At 44.5% G+C, this 2,420-nt stretch overlaps 1 protein-coding gene across 1 annotated transcript; it reads left to right on the top strand.

The window, feature by feature from the left end:
* Nucleotides 1–311: 311 nt before the first annotated feature.
* LOC138885984 (uncharacterized) lies at nt 312–1,743 on the top strand. Its single transcript, XM_070167002.1, has 2 exons — nt 312–1,382; nt 1,426–1,743. The coding sequence occupies exons 1-2, from the start codon at nt 312–314 to the stop codon at nt 1,741–1,743; spliced, it is 1,389 nt and encodes a 462-aa protein (XP_070023103.1).
* The last annotated feature ends 677 nt before the right edge of the window (nt 1,744–2,420 follow it).

Below are 2,420 nucleotides of genomic sequence, written 5' to 3'. Positions count from 1 at the left end.
CATGTTACGCCCAGACCATGGTTCGGGGCATGACAAAGCTTGGTATCAGAGCTTAGGTTCAAGAGTCCTGGGAGTCTATGAAGTTGTGTCCAGTGGGGTCACTTTTATGTGTGTGTGAGCACCACACATGTAAACAGTTGACCACCAAGACATTTAGGATTATTCCATTTCTTTTATACTCTAGATTGTGCAGTTAGAGTTGTGCTTTCAGGAATCTCTCTAACTCATGCGAATTGCGTATTTCAAAAAAATGCCTGCAAAAAGAAAGTACACCAAGAGGGCCTCAGCTACTAGCCAGGGGGCCACGACTAATGCTGCTCAGGAGGAGGACACTCCGGCCCAACGGGGTTGCATTGGGCTCAGTGCCTAGTGTTTCAGACATTGATGTCAGGGGAGCTATCCAGTTGCTCACCCAGATTGTTGCTACTCAGGCTCAAAGGCAGGGAATAAGTGATGTTCATGAGATGGGTAGTTCCAGGTCTAGGGAATTCCTCAACATGAAACCTTCCACCTTCACAGGGTCCAAAAAGGATGAGGATCCACAAAACTTCATTGATGAGGTTCAGAAGATATTTCGAGTCATGCATGCTACAGACATTGAGGCAGCAGAGCTTGCTACGTACCAGTTGACGGATGTTGTCAACACTTGGTATGAAATATGGGAAGAGTCCAGAGGGGAATATGCGACTCCTTCAACTTGGAAGGAGTTTGGAGATGCGTTCCTTGATCATTTTCTACCCATTGAGGTCTTGGAAGCTAAGGCTTTGGAGTTTGAGAGACTCAGACAGAATGATATGAGTGTGAATGAGTACTACCTCAAGTTCGTCTCTCTGGCCAAGTATGCTCCGGAAATGGTACATGATATGAGGGCCGAAGTTAGCCGGTTTGTGTTGGGGCTTTCAGATGATTTGTTTGCTAATGCTAATATAACTGCTCAGAATAATGATATGACCATTACTAAGATGGTTGCCTTTGTTCAAGGGAATGAAGACAGGTTGAAGGAAGTAGAGTGGCTACAGAAAGAGAAGGACAGGGAATTCAGCAAGAGATCTAAGTCTGCAGGAAATTTCAGCCGTGGGGGATCTCAAGCAGGAGGCAATCGCCAGTTCTTCAGGGAATCAAAATCATTACCCGCTCCATCTTCAGCTAATGCACTGGTTCAGATGTCCAAATTTAAAAGGAAAAACCAAAATTTCAGAGTAGTAGGCTCACAACCACAGACTAGTGTGGGCTACAGAGGCCTTGAGTACCCTACTTGCAACACGTGTGGTAAGAAGCATTCAGGGGTGTGTCATTTGGGCACAAATGGTTGCTTTGGGTGCGGTCAGCAATGCCACTTCTTGAGGGATTGTCCATCAGCAAAGCAGAATAATGGAGGCAATGTAGCTCAGTCCACTAATTCAGCAGCCCCTTCATAACTCTCAGGCCCAACAAGGGCGCGGTGCAGCAAAGTCTAGTAATGCAGGCAGTGGTCGAAACCGCTTGTATGCACTGGCAGGCCGTCAGGATACAGAGGCTCGTGGAGATATTGTCACAGGTATGCTAACAATATTCACTTTTGATGTCTATGCTCCTATAGATCTGGGATCCACCCTATCTTATGTAACCCTACATATTACTAAGAAATTTGGGATAAAACCAGAAAAGTTGTGTGAACCCTTTGAAGTGTCCACTCCAGTTGGAGAATCAGTTATAGCAAGGATTGGGGATGTCCAGTCAAAGTGTATCATCGTCTTACTATAGCAGACTTAGTAGAATTGGAGATGGTAGACTTCGATATGATCATGTGCATAGATTGGTTAGAGTCCTGTTATGCCACGGTGGGTTGTAGAACCAAAATAGTAAGTTTTGAATTTCCCGGTGAACCAGTCTTATAATGGAAGGATGATGTAGTAACACCTAGGGGTAGGTTTATTTCCTATCTTAAAGCCAGAAAGATGATCTCCAAAGGATATATCTATCACCTGGTTCGAGTTAAGGATGCAGATGCTCACATTCCCACTCTCCCATCGGTACTAATTATAAATGAGTTCCCGGAAGTGTTTCCCGAAGATCTCCCTGGAATCCCTCCTGATAGAGAGATTGACTTTGGAATTGATCTACTTTCAGGCACTAAGTCAATATCTCTCCCGCCTTATAGAATGGCTCCAGGAGAGTTGAAAGAGTTAAAAGTCCAGTTGAAATATCTTCTAGATAAGGGATTTATAAGGCCAAGTATCTCACCTTTGGGGCGCACCGGTCTTGTTTGTCCGAAAGAAGGATGGGTTTTTGCGTATGTGCATTGACTATCGTCAGTTGAATAAAGTCACCATCAAGAACAAGTACCCTCTTCCCAGAATAGATGATTTATTCAATCAACTTTAGGGTACCCAGTGTTATTCCAAGATCGACCTTAGATCGGTATACCATCAGTTGAAGGT

The sequence above is a fragment of the Nicotiana sylvestris genome, chromosome 2 (assembly GCF_000393655.2).
Source record: "Nicotiana sylvestris chromosome 2, ASM39365v2, whole genome shotgun sequence".
NCBI classification, from domain to species: Eukaryota; Viridiplantae; Streptophyta; class Magnoliopsida; order Solanales; family Solanaceae; genus Nicotiana; species Nicotiana sylvestris.
Note: the sequence above shows the minus strand (reverse complement) of the source record. Positions and strands in the feature narration are given on the sequence as shown.